The sequence below is a fragment of the Arabidopsis lyrata genome (genome assembly GCF_000004255.2).
Source record: "Arabidopsis lyrata subsp. lyrata unplaced genomic scaffold ARALYscaffold_5, whole genome shotgun sequence".
Lineage (NCBI taxonomy): Eukaryota > Viridiplantae > Streptophyta > Magnoliopsida > Brassicales > Brassicaceae > Arabidopsis > Arabidopsis lyrata.
In genome coordinates, this window is record NW_003302551.1 from 3,823,312 (window position 1) to 3,839,595 (window position 16,284).

Sequence of the window (16,284 nt, forward strand, 5' to 3'; positions counted from 1 at the left end):
CATGGTTTAGGAATAAATATAGATAAGTTAAATAATAATAAAAATAAAAATGTTTCTCTATTAATATATGAAGTTGTAGTCCAGAGCCGAAGCTGCACCGAGGCACGGAAAGATGCATATGATCGTATGTGTGATCATGTTGAAGTCGTCAGGTAATGTAAAATGGACGCAGACAAATTCTCGTGAATAATTTACAACAACATTCAATTCAAGCTCATACAATAAAATAAAAATTAAAAACACGAAGGCAACGTATGAGTTTTTTTTTTTGACAACCAAACTCCATTTCATTAAGTTAATTATCGGTTACAGATACATATTCTTTTCTAAAGAGAGCCAGTCTAAAACTAATAAACTTACATGGAAAACGAAAGATACACGGGTTTTTGTTCGAGTAGCTAAACAAACTACCCGAATTTTGTTAAAAAGAAACTTAAGACTAATACAACATGATAGAAAAATGGATATAAAAACCCTAAAAAAAAAGCGAAATTCGCAACCAATTAAAATAGGCCACTTGATTTGGCGGTAGACTAACGATTGGCAGGGGCAACATATGAGTTTTAAACTCAAAAGTTAACTACCACCTCATCAAGTGTTGGGTTCTAACTTTTTAACCCATGGAGGGCACATGGTATGATACTCGTTACTACCACGAAATATGAAAGATTTTAAACAATAAAAAGAACAGAAGAACCCGTTGTAGTCATCATGAACTTCGCCGTAGCCAACAAAATTAATAAAGAAGGTACCTGGGCAACGACAACGACAGTTGAGGCAAATTGGTCGTGTGGAACTACTGTTGAGTTGCAATTCAAACCCCTCACAAATCTTTCCTCCTGGTTTGGCATACCTAATATCCCCAAGTACACATAAAATATGCAAAGTGACCCCGCAATCTAAACAAGTGTAGAACCAAGTCTCTGGTTTTGTTTCTCTTTCACAAATATCACACCAATATTTGCCGCTTGCCTTCTCACCATAACAAAGAGTGAGTGGATGATCATCATAGATGGGAAGTCTTACCGTTAATGGTAGAGTGGCGCAACGAAAATCCAGAAAATAATTGCATTTGCCACAACCTAGGACAACTTTAGTATGATCGAAGCCACAGCTCTGGCAAGTCTTAAAGTGACCGTCTTGTAGTTTAAGATAGAGTAAATGATGAGGATGACTTCCATGGATAAAAGGTACATCAATGGAACTGCATACTAAGTCAAACATCGCACCATACATGAATCCTTCAGAGCAAACTAGAAGACAAGCGTCACAACATCTTGGGAAGCTATCATAGTTTTTCCATTGAGATAGAACTAGCTGTTCTGGGCTCAGAAAATGTCGTTTCTTCTTGCGTAAATTAGCACACGTTTCATGGAGGATGAAACTGCAATCTGATTCTGAACACTTGTAGAATGTGTAAGAACTGATGGGACGAACACATGCTCCACACAAGCTGCTTTCTTCACCGTCTTTGTTGAGGGTCATAAGGTTATGTTCATGAGTGAAGTGAGTGATTGTGTTGTCATCATTCCTCTTAAATGGCTCGATATCTTCAACTTCTTCAGGTACTCCATCGAGCTCTTTTCCATCCCACACATCTTTCCTTGTTGCACACAATGAGTGAATAGCGTAATTAGGACAAAGAGAACATGAATAAGCCCCATATGACCAATCAATCTCTTCCCAGCAAACTCCACATCTCCATTCTCCAGGACCAAGAGGATACTTGTAAGAAACGCGGTGATCATGGTGATTGACATGAATGACACGTGGTAATTGAGCACACTTTTGATGGAAGATCATGAAATCACATTGAACACAGATGTAAGGAGAACGGTCGCCTTCCGTCCCACAAGCATCACAAACGAAGGAGATCAATCTTGGCATGAGTGTGAGTGTATGCTCATGGACCTTCATATTTGAAAGAGCAATTAGTGGAGGGCTTTTAATCGCACAAGGCAGATCCAAGTTGAACTTACAAATATCACAATGATAAAGTAAGTGCCGAGTGTCTTCTCCACATATATGACATCTTGGATCTGTGTAAATTGGAGCTCCATCGGTGAGAAGCTTAAGAGGGTGTCTGACATGAGAAGGGTGAGTGATCTCCGGTGAGTCAAATACGGAGACACATGTCAGATGAATCCTAAACCCGCAAAGAAGGCAGAGGCAGCCAAGTTCGTTACCCCCGTTACAAAAGGCACAAATATCTGTGTAACATATTTGTATAGGATGGTGGTGCCATGGCACAAGCAGATGGTCTTGGGAAGATGAAAATATGTGGCGACTTATGCAAACAATGTCCAAATTGAGTTTACAATCAGAGCAATGATAAAGAATGCTCTTGGTGTTTTTACCGCAAAGATGACATGTTGGGTCGGTGTGATGAGGAGCGCCGGTTGTGAGAAGTTTAAGACAATGTCCAACATGAGAAGGGTGGTCGAATATCTCCGGTATGTTGAACAAAAATGCACAACTGTGGTGAATAGAAAAGTCGCATTCATTGCATACGTAGCCAACACCAGTCCGTCGATCGCAAGCATCACACTGGAGAGAAACAGTGTGAACGATGAATAGATCATGCTCATGTCCGCGAAACTTAAAGACCGGGGCGGTTGCCGTATGCATATTTATGTTTGGATAGTAGCACTTTGGTTTTGTGTTATAATGGATCAATATAGTTGTGTCTCTCTATATAGCAATTCTAGTTATAGCAATTCTACTTGTTACATTATTAGATACATTAATTTAGACGTTGACAAGTCTATTAGTAATACAACTAGTAGGCACGTCGTTTGTCTTTGTTTTATTTATCTAGTTTTGTTTTCCATGCTAGTTTGTATATTATGACTTTTTTCTTTCCTATCTTTGACTTTTCCAACTCTCAACATGCAAGTTTTTTTATTATTATTATTTTTATTTATTAAATAACAGAAAATAATTACCCTGAAATTGATTTGATTTCATTAATAATATTGAAATGGCTATTTAATTAGGTGATATCGAATTTGTTTAATTTTTAATTTAAACACTAATTAATATCGAAGTTATTAATTTTTCTTAGTTTTGTCTGCCATGTTAGTTTGTTTATGTCGACTTCTTTATTGAGTCAATTTGTGCAGAGACAAAAATGAGATAGGAAATTAGGTATTCAACATTATGGGTTTATGGTTTTCAATAGAGATATAAAGTTAACAAATAGGTTTAAAGTTCAGAATATTTACGAGAAAACTACCTCCACTTTTAACGATGCACGTGGGAGCAACACTTTTGACTTTTTAGAGAAACGAAAAAGCAACTAACAAGTAATAAATGTTCATCAGTTGAACTAACCTAATAAATAAGCTATTTAATTTATTGCGAAAACGTAGAGCTACAAAAAAGAAAACGAAAACGTATGTAGAGTGTTATTAGTATTTATATACATGTAAACACATATATAGAGCGTTAGTAACATTTATATACATGTAACCACGTATTAGAAAGAGTTATTAACATTTTTATATTTATAAATATTTAAATATAGATCTACAAAAAAATTTGGACATCCACGCAAAAAACAATTGGGCATCCAAACATATATCTATAACTCAAAAATGCAGATATAACTGAATCCTTAAAGAGATATCAGAGAATCTAGATAAATAAATAAAATATCCGGATTCTCCTGCGTGACAGAGTGAATAGTATATACAGCGAATTCTCCGACGCATCGGAGTAGATAGTATACACGACACAGCAAAGTGAATAATATACACAACGAACCAGTTAAATCTGAATAGGGAAAAATTGGACAATGGTGTTAGAAAGAGATGATGAGACTTGGGAAAAAGATGAACATGTGAAGCAAATGAACATTCAAGAGTCAAGAGAGAATTTGACGTGTTTGTTTCACTTATAACGATAGAAATAATTCGAAACAGAGAAACGCGTGGGATTAGTTTAGGCATAAAAGTGGACTAAATATTACATTGTTTTGGACTCTATATTAAATTACCAAAAAGCTAATTTTTCCCAAATCTAGAGTCTCCTATCTAATTATCTCTTCTTTATTTTCTTATTTTTGCTCTTCCTCTTGCCAACTTATTAATGGAAGATAATTTAAACATTAGTTGCTGATTTTTATCACAGTTTATTTAAAAATTATTTCGCTTATATTAAAAATACTTAAAACAAAAAATATTATTTTTCCTTAATTCTATTTGTTTACACACTCTTCTTATTTATAATGGATCAATATAATTGTTCCTCTATATACTCTTAACTATACCAATGCTACTTGTTATATACAGTAGAACCTCTATAAATTAATATTCGATAAATTAATAAACACGATAAATTAATAAATTTGGTCAGTCCCGGGCCAGTGTAAAAATTAACCAAATTCGATAAGATAATAAGATAATAAGTTTTTTGAAATCCCTATGTAAAAATATAGTCCTAATAATATCATAAATTAATAATCATGTAAATTTGTATATATATATATATATATATACATCTATAATAGTTTTAGTGTTTTTCATAAAAATAGCCAAAAGTTTTTGTAAGTTTTCAAATTTTGAATATGCATAATTTTTGTTTTAATAGTCGTATAAGTTTTTAAAATACAACAATGAATGTCACTATTTGTGAACTTTAAATTTATGCATATCGTTTGTATATGTGAATTCTATAATCGTTGTTATTCATTGTCAAAATAAATTATTTTTTTCTTCAAAATATTAAGTGTTTAAGGCTAAAACTATAAAATTTATAACATCCAAAACATTATTTTTATTTAGATCACATTGTTTTAGCTCGTATTTTTTTATAAAAAAATTCACAATTGAAAGAAAACTTTCTATAAATTAATAAATATTAATTTACACTATTAATTTACATTATAGATAAATTAATATCACTATAAATTAATAAAATATCATGGTCTCAACATTATTAATTTATGGGGAAAATGTCAAAAAAATCATGAACTTTCAAATTTGGGACGATTTAATCTTAGACTACGATGAAGACATTTAAATCATAAAGTTTTTGTTGACTTTACAATTAATTAGCGAAGTTTTTTTGACTCGCCATTTTAGACACATCGTTAAGTAGGCTAACAGACAAGGTTTACGGTGTTAAACTTCCGTTTAACTTTTCCGTTATCTGAAAACGATATTGTTTATTCTAATCGATAAAACGACGTCGTTTTGACGATTTGGGGGAACTTAAACCTAATCCCCAAATCGATTTCATTTTCTAACCCTAGAATCCCAATCTCTCTCTCGTTTCCCTATGTTGAAATTCCAACTGATGATGGCTAAAACTCGTGGGGCGAAGAGAAAAATTCCGGTTCGTCGGTCACGGCGACTGAGTCAAGCAGTATTTTCGTTGACAAATCTATATTAATACAACTAGACAACTAGTGAGCACGTTAGTCTCTGTTAATTTATAGTTATGTCTGCCATGTTAGTTACTTTACTTCGACTTCTTTATTTTCTTCTAACACTAAACACGTAAGGTTTCTTCATTTTTTAATTAGTAATAGAAAATAATTACCCTGAAGACAAATAAAGTTGAGTTAATTAGCTGTATCAAGTTCAGATCATTAAATATTTGTGTTTAAGTTAAGCTCTTGAATTTGTATTTTTTTTTTTTTGTGTTAGGAATGATAGAAGTGCTTTGATACCACTGATAGGTGGTCGGTGGTCCCTCTTCAAAGCCAAAGAGTTGTGTCACAAGAACACAAAAACTATTTTCTTAATACAAATTTCTCTTAATATGAAGCTTCACAAACGTAAACAACTTAAATAGAGATAAACAAACAATAACTGACACCTAAATAATAGGAAACACTCACCCAAAATTTAGCCCATAACTCAACTAAATTATAAACAACACACGTTGAGGTATTCATTATCTTTGAACCCATCATCGAATGAGGTTCATAAATTTGAATCTACTGGCTTTTATTAGAGAATGGCTTCAAGATCATGTCACATTTTGTTGGTATGTCATGCATGATTTAACAATCAAGCAGCAGTATCTATTATCTAGTTACATTTACGGTTGGCTATGATCAGTGGAAAAATATAGACACTGCGTTGAAAGAAGAAGAATAAAGTATGGGAAGCAGGATATGTAACAGAACTTCTCCATTGAATATATATAAACAAACCAGTGCCTTGCATTTCAAGACTTTAGAGAGTAGTTGTATTAATCATATAGTCATATATTTATTAAGATCAAGGCCTATAGAAATATTATAAGAAATTTAAAAATAGTTCTCCTTTTTTTTTTCAAAAATTAGTTCTTGATGCGGTTATGTAGGGTATGACACATTTCCGTTCATGCGGTAAAAATATCTAGTAATTGTATATTTTACGACATTAGCGTGTGATGTAAATGCATTGAACAGGATGGTTAATGTTCCCCTTTTTTTTTTCTTTGTGCATCAAAAATCTGACAGGGACAACGAGGGAGAGGGAAACATCCATGGGAAGGGGTAAATACCGATGGAATATTGGATAATACAGGCAATACCCTAGTCTCTATCTGACTTGTATCTTTATTGGCATTTTCAAGTGAGAGAAAGATGCAGGACAGAGTGGATAATGTTTCAAGACAGATTAGATGTTGCTGAAAAAGCTTATTTTGAAGCATCGGCTCACAACAATACTTCTTCATGGCCTCACCAGTAAAATCATTATCAAAGAAAAAAGATCTCTCGCCCTAACTTGGAGCTGTGCTCTTATTTATTAGTGTTTCTGGAAGAGAACAGTTTGGTAAAAAGAACAAAATTTTAAGCACATGTATTAACATCTTCCTCTTCTCTCATTAATTAGTCCTTTTTTTACCATCTCTTGAATCATACTAGTTACGTGTCACCGGTAAATCTTATGCTATTTAATTTTATGAATAATCTTATTTCTATAAATATATATAAATATATATATATATATATATATATTATCTTATTAAAATATATTTTCGTATCTAATTAAAATCTTTTATTTACCTTTAAAAAGAAAATATATATAGATATTTATATTTATATATATAGTGGATGTGTTTGGTGTTAAATAAAGTATATTTTAAACAAAATTTGAAAATAAAGACAGACTATATTTCATGTGTTCGGAACGAATTAGTCGAATTATGAGTCAATTTCTTACTAGTTTTTCTTCAAAATTATATAAATATATTTACACATATATTTATATATGATACTTATTTATAACATCTATATATGATACTTATTATTTTAATAAATATATATGTATATATATAATATATAAATAAATATAGGCATATATATTAGTTTTCATCGAAACATGTTATATATATATATATATATATATTGTCAAATATTTTTAATAATTTATATCTATACTATTAATTGGGAATCACTCAAACATAAGTAACCTTATTTTGGTAGATTAATTACAAAGAATGTCATTGGTATATTTGAATTTGAAAAAGAAAAAAAATAGGGAGACTCACAAAAATGCCCATTTTTCAATACCCATTTTCAAAAATGCCTCATTTGGCTGTCCATTTTTAAAAATACCCCTTTTTATGTACAAAATGCCTAAATTACCCTTCTTTTAATAAAAGATATCACAAATATATAAGGAAAACATGAGAATGTGCACACATCAAAATTACAAATTTGATTTTGTAAAAACTTGTAAAACCTTTAAAATACCTTGTAAAATTTTTCCGTAAAACTTTTTCCCGCCAAAAATTTTTTTTTGCGGGAAAAGTAATTTCGCAATTTTTTTGGCGGGAAAAATTTACAAGGTATTTTAAAGGTTTTTACATGATATTTATAAGGTTTACAACGTATTTATAAAGTATTTATAAGATATTATAAGATTTTACAAGCTATTTTATAAAGTTTTACAAGTTATAAGGTTTTACAAGTTTTTTATAAGGTTTTACAAGTTATAAATACCTTATAAAACCTTATAAGTACCTTGTAAAACCTTTTAAAATACATTGTAAAACCTTACAAAACACTTGTAAATACTCTGTAAGACCTTTAAAATACCTTGTAAATTTTTCCCGCCAAAAAAATTGCGGATCACTTTTCCCGAAAAAAAAAATTTTGGCGAAAAAAATTGCGGGATCACGTTTTCCGCCAAAAATTTGCGGGATCATTTTTCCCGTCAAAAAATATTTTGTATTTTGTGGACCTAATTTTGTTTCAAATAAGGGTAAAATGGTCATTAAAAATTAAAAGAGGGCAAACTTAAAAATGGACTCTCAAAAGGGGTATTTTTGAAAAGGGATATCTCAAAAGAGGCATTTTTAACAATTTCTCAAAAAAATATAATATCCATTTGATATTTGTTTTTTTATATAAAACAAAATCCAAAATTAAATCAACAAATTAACAACTACCCAATATTTATGGAAATTGTTTGAAGTAGTTCCCATAAAATAAACAAATTAATACCCAAGATTTATTGAAATCTTTTAAAGTAGTTTCCAGAAAAAATCTAACTATTAATTTCAAAATTGTATATATGTAAACTTATTTAATTTTGTAATATATTTTGAAATATTTTCGGAAAACAAAAAAAAAATCAATTTTGATTAAAAACAAAAATATTTTGATTTTAATTTATTTCTTTAAGAAAATATACTAATAAATTCTGATTAATGGAAGAATTTTTTTTGAAATTGTAGATATGTTAACTTATTTAATTTGGCAAGGTAATGTTAGATATTTCCGGAAGCGACAGTCCAATTTAATATAATTGAAAAATAACAAATCATAGTTTATTTTTGATTTTTAAAATTTCCATAATAAAACTATACTAATTAATTTTGATTAGTTTAGATGGATGAAATAAAAAGTAAATTTGATTATTCCAATGTTTTAAGAAACAGTTATTATATTTCCCAAATATAACATAAACTAGATATTTTGTATTTTGAAATATAGGATATTTTGTATTTTGAAATTTGCCTTCTCAGTGTATCTAGAGGAATTTCAGAGCGATAAGGAAGAGTTCTCCAACTTCTCTTTATCTTTAATTTCTCGTTGTGCTAATGTAAAAGTGCATCATCTAGCACGAAAAATTCGTACAGAACCGCTTCATATCACTTATGTAAACAACATTCCGCATGAATGACTCTTTTGAGCTCTATTTAATTACGGATGACAAAAAAAATATATAGACTATTCCTTGAATAAATTAGAGATTTTATATTCGTCAAAATCTCGAAATATTTTGTTATTTGAATGCAATTCATAAGCCCTAGACAATCCAAACTTTCATATCATGTTTTGATTTATTTTTAATTAAATATAATAATGTTAAAAAATCAGTAAATATATATTAGGCTAATAAGGCTTTATTTGTAGACTATAAAATGTTGCCCACTACATAAAAAATAACATATGTAACATATGTATCACTACATTAAAGTTGTCAGACCATATAATAATATAATCAGTTTAAAGATTAATTTAGAAAATTATTATTACAACAATGAAAAAATTATCATGTGTTTTCCCATGGTTAACACACTATTGTTTTAAAACATTTACACAAAACTCTTCACTAACCATAATTTTATCCATTTACACCAAACTATTAATACACCACATAAAATAAAATTGTTTTTGTAACACTATTGTATATCAATCAAAACTATAATATTTTCACATTTTATATATTTTTTTACTATTTTTAGTTTAAAAGTTTTAAGATTTGCAATTTTATGAAATTTACCCCGCACGAAGGTGCGGATCCAGATCTAGTTATACACATAAAAGTAAAATTTAACCCGCGGTATACCGCGGGGTCATATTTTATTTATTTACTTAGCAATATTAAATGTGTATAAAACTTTTAGTATTAAAATTATATGATTAATTAAATTTTTAATATCTTTAGATTTAACCCATAGAATATAATATTGTAATATTTCAATTAGTCAATTACACATTTAGAGGTGTCAAAGGAGGAGACGAAAAAAAAAAAAAGAGGTGTCGAAGGAGATTAACACTTATTTTGATATATAAGAATGTTAGATTTTTACAATTTTTTTGTTTAGTAAGTTATACGATCAATCTTTTGGTGTTTTTACGATTAACCCGTTAAACATATATAATTTCATAATTTAATATTAAAATAATTTTTTGTCACGTTTAAATATTCTACAAATCTTTATAATTACCAATCCATAATATAGTTTTATTCACAAATCCAAAGCATGAAAGAAGAATATAGAATTTAAGAAAATATCTGATTTAGAGATTTGATTAAATAATCTTTAATCGAGATTATTGCAAGGATTTGAGTGACTATTTTGTAAGTGTAAAATATTTCATTAAATATTTTCAAATCTTAAGAATTAAATTCATTGGCCAACACCAATTCAACAGACTCTCAAGTATTGATTTTGTATTTGTGCACATGAGTGGTAGATCTTAACCTCTACTTGTCAAACGGTTTTTGTAAGGACATAAGTCCAGAATCCCTTGAAAAGTTATAATGTAGTAGCCATTATAATATGTAAGTCGTTTTTCGCCGGTAAGAGAGGTAAAGTTTTTTTTGATTGCGTGATATTCCTGGATCTATTGAGAGGTAATTTATGGGAAAATTGGAAATAAAGGATATCTACTTAAAAATTTGTCCATATATCCCCTTTTTTTGTAGATTGGTCAAATAGGTTTTTAAAAATAAAAAACCCAATTTTACCCTCATTTTCTCACAAATTTCATTTTAAAAATAAAACTTCCTAATTGGTTTTACAAAATTAAAATAGAAATAATAAAATCACAAAAACTCCAAATGAAAGAGAGTCTTTCACGAAGACCTAATAAAAGACTTGTTTGACGAAAAGAAGAAAAAAAAAAACATCTGTCGGGAAATTCCTCTGTCTTCTCTCAATCGTCGCCGCCGGCGATTCCTCTGTCTTCTCTCAATCGTCGTCGCCGGCGATTCCTCTGCCGTCTCTGTGTCTGGCGCCGTCTTGCTTCCTCTTGATTTCAGCTTGAAGTTTCCTATTGGTTCGTCTCTCTCCTCTGTTGTCTTCTATTGGTTCGTCTCTCTCCTTTCTTGTTCTCTCGATTTAGTGTAATTTGCAAGAGTTTATTTCAGTTTGCATGTAGATTTGTTAATTTCTTTGAATTCGTGTAGTTCAGATTTGAAGTTTCAATTTTGTGAGTTTTAAAATTCCAAATTTCAATTGCATGTAGATTCCTTTGTTTGTTTTGTTCCTAGATTCCTTTCATGCGTTTCAAGTGTCACAACATCAATTATTGATTAAGTCTTCTATCTCTTTGATTCATGTTAATGTATATGTGTTTGTGAATCTCTTTTAAGACGCAACTGTAAATTTTGCGATTTAACATTAGCTTATCAGTTAGCAATAGCTAGCTATGGTTTTTTCTTAAAAAATTTCGGGTAGAGGAATCATTGGCTAATATCTATCTAAGGTTAGAAATAAGATTGATGCCAGGAAAAGAAACGCAGATTACTCTAATGGTCTAGAAAAAATTGCTCTTTCCATTCTCTTTCATTGTCATAAGAACCTAGTATACCTGATCTGATATCTGGGTAAAAATTCTGATCACTTAACAGGTCCAAAGGTATACAAGCTAAATTGAAGATAAAAGCTTGGATAGCAATACCGGATATTTGTTTATGCATTGTGGTTTTCGATGGGCTTGAAAGAATTTGCTTAGGCATGTTTTGCTTTGCTAGCATGTAAAAACGATAATTTAGTTTGACTGAGTTACTATGATCTATATATCCATATCACCATTGCTTAAGAAGGGAAACTGCTAGACTGGAATCACATTGTTATTTTTTCCGACGTTGCTTGAGTTTGAAAAAGGCTTAGCTTGAATCATTCTTTGATCTTAAAATAATCTCCTCAAACGTAGGAGTGTATTAGTTGCTCTATATATTTGGTTATGTTCTTTGAATTTGTGTTACTCGTTTAGAGATTTCAGTTTTTGTGTTGTAAAACTCCAAATTTTAATTGCTAATTGATTTATTAAGTCCTCTAGCTCTTTGAATCATCTTTGTGTATAATCTTGTAGATGTCTCCATTTAGTGAGATATACATGCCTCAAACTGTGATAATGGAATATGTAAAAATTTAGATTGAGGAAAGATTCACGTTGTTTAGGGTCTTATTTTTATATCAAGTGTTTTGTCTCTTAATAACTTTAAATATTTGATATAGCTAGTTTGTTCTCTATTTTCAGGTTTTGGATCTACATTACATCAAAGGTTATCAATGGAAAACAATCTAGGAAGCACGAGTAAGACATCAAGTACTTTAACATACTAATTTTTGTTTGCTAACTGCAACTATGCACTATAATTAGTCATCACTGTGAATGGTTTTATTTACATATGTTTGTTTTTTATGTGCAGCCACTACTAAGGAGTTTCCCAAGCTCCTTTTCGGACATGGTAAAGAGCCTCAAGTTGAGAAAATTAACAACAGCTGCAGATTATCGATACTTAGGAAAATCAAGGATGCTTTGCCAATAGAGTATGAGAAAGTGAAGTCTGATCCTCTGTTTGCACAAGTCTTCGCCATATACGAAAATGGTTTACATTATTCGGGTCGTCTGGTGCACAGCCTAATGTGTAGACAATTGGTAACAAGAAAACAACATGAGCTCTGGTTTGTGTTTGGAAACAAGCCTCTCCGATTTTCTTTGCAAGAGTTCTACGCAGTGACTGGGCTGAAATACAATGATGATTTCAAGTATGATTTAGATACTTGGAAAGATGATAAGGGGTTTTGGAGCAAGTTGCTGAAAAGAGAGGAGAAGATATGCATTAAGACGATGATGTCTACGCATCTAGGAGCAGTTCACAAGTGGGGTAAAGTAGATAGGATTAGATTTGTCTATTTGTGTGTGATTGCTGGTTTGGTAATTGCGAAAGATGAGAAGAAAGCTATTCCAGTACATTACATCAAATTGGTGATGGATCTTGAGAAGTTAAGGGCGTATCCTTGGGGTTTACATTCGTTTGACTATCTTGTCGAGTCGATCACAAACGCAAAAAAGGACTTGAAGAAGACTAAAAGCTACGCCCTTGATGGTTTCTCAATTGCACTACAGATATGGGCTATGGAAGCAGTTCCTAAAATAGGAGGAATATTAGGAGTGAAGCTTAACAAGAACTTGGGAGCTTCTCTTAGATGTTCTAACTGGAAAGGGGCAGCAAAAGTTTCTTATCAAGAAATTATCGAATTAGAGACAGGAATGACAGCAGAGGTTAGTAGCTTAATTTTCATACATATATACTCAACAATTCATATGGGTTTGCTGTATTTCTGATAAGTAAATATTATTCTGCAGGATATTGTATATCCATACATTTCCATCACAGGAAATTATGATGTATATGAGTCAGTGGATTTCCTGAGGCAAGGTGAGAACAGTGATGTTGCTTTGAAGAACTTAAACGCTTTGATAAGAACTGGTTATGATTTTTCTGACTTTGAGTGGGATGCTGTTGAGAGTCCTGATGTCGAGGAAGAAACGATAGATGAGGATTTAGTAGAAGATGGCTATGTGGAAGGTCAAGGTGAGATACATACAAATGACAAGGAAGAGGCGAATGTCACTGTTGAAGGTAGCCTACTCTCTGGTTTGCAGAGTAATGAGCATGAAATGGCGACAAGTTCAAAGAAGAGAAGGAGTAAGGACGGTGATCACGGTGCACAGACAAGGAAGATGAAACTGTTATGTCAAAGAGCTCCAGCCGCACCACATGGTTTTGATGAAGAGATGAAAACATTCATCAGAGAAATGTTTGAAACTTCTTTCAAGCATTTTGGGCAAGAAGTAAGCAACAAATTAGGAAAGATAGAGCTAGATGTAGCAACACTCAAGAAAGCAGTGATCACTATGGATGAGAATTCGAAAAAAGACAAGGCACCACCATTCGGTAATGGTCAACCAGTGGTACGTTAAAAATAAAAACCAAAGCTTCTGTTGTTGTATTTTAGCATTGTATGACATTGTAATTCTGTTATATGTTTTGTGTTTGTAGCTTTCGTAAGAAGTAAAAACTTATGTAAAACCTTGTAATTAGGCTATTTAGTAACTTATGCATTATAATATTTAAAGGCATGTATTGTAATTTCAGACTTAGTTATTTTGTTTGTTTTTGTTTTGATATTTACATTGACTGTCTTTGCAGGACGATAATTGTCTGTTTCATGAATTATTCACCCGTCCGGGTGAAATAGACCTTAATATGGATTCGCAAGATCCAGATTTTCTGCAAAAAGAAATGGGGCATCTTTCTCAAAAATCACAAGCACCGGGTTTTGATCCATCACAGGGTATATTTTCACAAAACCTCGAGAAACAACAGCGCAAAGACGACACTGCAGAGTTTATGGATTGGAATGATAAGGGTGATTCGGGTAAATATGACGTTGACGCGGTGTTGGTATACTTACCTGAAGCTAGATGGACTGCTTTTGAAGCATGGTTTAGGAACGTAAAGTAAGTCCTATGATTCTATTTTTATATCTTTTAAATATACCTGATTGTATAATTGTTTATTCTTTTTGTTTTACCTTCATTACAGTCGTGATGTTCCAAAACTCGGTCCATCTCATCTAACTGATGCACTATTTAAGCGTCTGATTGATCAAAAAGAATGGCTAGGCAACGATGTAAGTTTTACTATTTTTTTTTTCATGACTGATTACGTATTCATTTCGATAAATACTAACTTGTTTTTAAAAATAATTGCAACGCAGGAAATAGATGCAGTACTGTACTTACATCGGGAATCCACATCTTTACGCCGACTGAATTCAGCTCGTGTTGGGTTTATGAGTTGCGAGTTTAGCGCGCGAATCAAAAACGAATACCCAAAGTTCATGAAAAATAAAAAGACCCACAAATGGGATAGTCGGCTTATTGATTTCGTCACCGGTGAGTCCCCATCTCATGGAAAGACGGGTAAAAGTTGGGCTTTGGATTTCGACAGAATTTATGCTCCGGTAAACGTCAATAATAGTCACTGGATTTCTATTTGCGTCAACTTTGTTTTAAGAACTGTTGAAGTCTTCGATTGTTTCGGCAACAACAACAGAAGAAACGTGGAAATGTTTGCATACATCATCCCAAGGATTGTGAAAGACGTGCACGGGAAGGTATATGGAAAAGTCCCTCTATTGACACAATATGAGATAATAAACGTCAAGGTGCCTAAAAATCTGAACACTACTATGTGTGATTGCGGAGTGTATGCATTGAAACACATTGAGTGTCATATGCTTAATCTAAGCATGGATTTGATAAACGATGGGAACATCAAAGAGGCGCGCATGAAGATTGCTGTAGACCTTTGGGAGGCTGCTCATGATCCTATCTTAATTGAGCGAATGAAGAACTATAAACCTCCACATCAATCGTCGGATATCCTTGAAATTGATTGAGATTAATTAGCATTATGGTGTTTTTTTTTGTCCTACTCTTGCGACATGTATTTTGTATGACCTTTGTTTTTTTTTTCCTAATTATTTAGGCGTTTTATGAAAGTAAGTTCCTTGAGTTCGTCTCTAATATCTCCTATTAGCTCATGTATAATTTGATCCATTACAAACTTGATTATGAACACAAACATTAGAGACAAACGCAGGAACAAAAAATGATCATAAGTAGAAGTGAATCTATTGTTCAAAACTAAACCACAAACTTAACTAATACTGAATCCATAAATCAAAACACAAAAACAAAAATATAAGTATAAGTGAATGTAATACTCAAAAAAGCAAAACGAAAATTATTAGAATAAAATCAAAAACTAAGAACTGAACCCCCGCAACCTCCCATGGTAGTGAATCGGAAAAACATGAAGCTGCTCATAATTTGAAGTTGCTTTCTAATCCTGTAAATTAAAAACAAAACCGTTAGCAAAAGACAATTTTTAAAGTCTCTATTTAAGATTACAACCAGTAGTTAGACAAACCTTAATCATATAGCTATGTCACATGTTGTTCGATTATGGCCTTCTTTTCCACAACGACTACACCTATGTCTCTTTGACAATTGTGATTGTTGTGACGCTTTTATCTTGTCTTCAGCCGTTTCATATCTTCGTTTTCTTCGTCGACCAGGTTGTCTTCTTGTTTCAGGTGGTAACACAATTGCAGCTGCAACCTCCTCTGGGACACGCCATTCTTCTTCGGGAACACCAATTGGATTAATAGTTTCCTCATATAACGATCTCCAAGTGGCAGTGGTATACACATCATCAGCTAGGCCTGGGCAAAAAAACCGCTAAC

General features: G+C 31.8%; 3 protein-coding genes across 3 annotated transcripts; 2 read left to right on the top strand and 1 right to left on the bottom strand.

The window, feature by feature from the left end:
• Positions 1 to 248: 248 nt before the first annotated feature.
• On the bottom strand, positions 249 to 2,668 carry LOC110228099. Its single transcript, XM_021024252.1, has one exon. The coding sequence runs from the start codon at positions 2,626 to 2,628 to the stop codon at positions 592 to 594; it is 2,037 nt and encodes a 678-aa protein (XP_020879911.1). The 5' UTR covers positions 2,629 to 2,668; the 3' UTR covers positions 249 to 591.
• Positions 2,669 to 12,217: 9,549 nt separating this feature from the next.
• Positions 12,218 to 14,404, top strand: LOC9311458. Its single transcript, XM_021025058.1, has 5 exons — positions 12,218 to 12,277; positions 12,393 to 13,249; positions 13,334 to 13,942; positions 14,181 to 14,325; positions 14,400 to 14,404. Exons 1-5 carry the CDS (start codon positions 12,253 to 12,255, stop codon positions 14,402 to 14,404), a joined length of 1,641 nt encoding a protein of 546 aa, XP_020880717.1. The 5' UTR covers positions 12,218 to 12,252.
• Positions 14,405 to 14,621: 217 nt separating this feature from the next.
• On the top strand, positions 14,622 to 15,562 carry LOC110228023. The gene is made up of 2 exons (XM_021024070.1): positions 14,622 to 14,664; positions 14,752 to 15,562. Exon 2 carries the CDS (start codon positions 14,827 to 14,829, stop codon positions 15,433 to 15,435), a length of 609 nt encoding a protein of 202 aa, XP_020879729.1. The 5' UTR covers positions 14,622 to 14,664; positions 14,752 to 14,826; the 3' UTR covers positions 15,436 to 15,562.
• Positions 15,563 to 16,284: the final 722 nt, after the last annotated feature.